This window comes from Notothenia coriiceps, unplaced genomic scaffold (genome assembly GCF_000735185.1).
Source record: "Notothenia coriiceps isolate Sejong01 unplaced genomic scaffold, NC01 NC01_scaffold00015310, whole genome shotgun sequence".
NCBI classification, from domain to species: domain Eukaryota; kingdom Metazoa; phylum Chordata; class Actinopteri; order Perciformes; family Nototheniidae; genus Notothenia; species Notothenia coriiceps.
This window is the reverse complement of record NW_011348011.1, coordinates 1-1,484: the sequence shown is the minus strand read 5'-3', so window position 1 is coordinate 1,484 and position 1,484 is coordinate 1. Positions and strand designations below refer to the sequence as shown.

General features: G+C 39.9%; 1 protein-coding gene across 1 annotated transcript; it reads left to right on the top strand.

The window, feature by feature from the left end:
- Nucleotides 1-465: 465 nt before the first annotated feature.
- On the top strand, nucleotides 466-1,056 carry LOC104948861 (ATP-dependent RNA helicase DQX1-like; the record flags this gene model as incomplete). The annotated part of the gene is made up of 2 exons (XM_010775091.1): nucleotides 466-735; nucleotides 957-1,056. Coding segments are annotated over 2 exons (370 nt in total), but the record flags the coding sequence as incomplete, so codon positions are not given.
- Between the last annotated feature and the right edge of the window lie 428 nt (nucleotides 1,057-1,484).

Genomic DNA, 1,484 nt, shown 5'->3' with positions numbered 1-1,484 from the left:
CTTTAAAGTAGAGACACTACATACTGATATGCACCTGAACATCAGCAGGAGAGGACTCTTTAAAGTAGAGACACTACATACTGATATACACCTGAACATCAGCAGGAGAGGACTCTTTAAAGTAGAGACACTACATACTGATATACACCTGAACATCAGCAGGAGAGGACTCTTTAAAGTAGAGACAGTACATACTGATATACATCTGAACATCAGCAGGAGAGGACTCTTTAAAGTAGAGACACTACATACTGATATACACCTGAACATCAGCAGGAGAGGACTCTTTAAAGTAGAGACACTACATACTGATATACACCTGAACATCAGCAGGAGAGGACTCTTTAAAGTAGAGACAGTACATACTGATTTACATCTGAACATCAACAGGAGAGGACTCTTTAAAGTAGAGAACTCTTTAAAGTGGGTAAATGTAGTTGTTCTCTTCCCTCTCTTCTTGTGTAGGAAGCAGAGGTGTGTGCAGCGCTGCTGGAGAAGGAGTGTTTGGCTCTGAGTCCTCAGCTCGGTTCCCTCAGGATTCTCTCTCTGCATTCTGGACTGGGGAGTCTGACTCAGAGGGTTTATGAATCCCACCCTGAAGCGTCTGCTCTGGGGGAGAAAGACAGCTCTGAGGGGGTCAAGAGGAAGGTGGTCCTCTGTGATTCACTCGCTGAGGCGTCCTTCTCCCTGCCTGCCATTCGATACGTCATAGACACAGGCCTTCAACTCAAAAATGTGAGTTTGTTTGAGTCAAATCAGACCGAGTTACTACTTTCATCGATCAGAAATATTGTGTTTTACTTATGATATCCTCCACAGTAGGTACTCAGATCTTTAGATTTATTTTCTCTAACCAATGTTTTCTTGTATTGTTTTATTTTAAACTTGTTCTTATGATATTGTAAAGTGCTGTAAATACAAGGGTGAAAACTTTACACCTCCACTTGTGACCACAGGTTTACAACACACAGATACGAGCTAACTCACAGGTGATGAGAACGATCAGCAAACACCAGGCCGACATGAGAACTGAAAGGGTGAACAGCCGTCTGCCAGGTAGGTCAAAGGTCATTTCTGCTGCTCTGAGACTCTGGACTGTAGCGGCTAATCAAAGAAATAAAACACATATGATTTAAAGAATCAACATTTTTTAAGTGAAGTTAAGACAGCATCTCTGTCCTCATGTTTACAACCCAGGAGGATCTTCAATTATAGAAAGCTTATAAACACCTCCAGCTACTTTATGAATTAGTTTTCTGTTTTGGTTAAAAATGATAATTCATGATCAATTCTAACTAAATGATGAATGGTTAAAAAAAACGTCCTTTTATGGTTAAAAACTAAATTGTAATCAGAGATGGCAAAAGTACTCACATCCTTTCCTCAAGTAGAAGTACAGATACTCGTGTTTAAAAATACTCTGGTAAAAGTAGAAGTACTGACTAAACTTCTTTACTCAAGTCAAAGTAAAGAGGCTTTGAAAT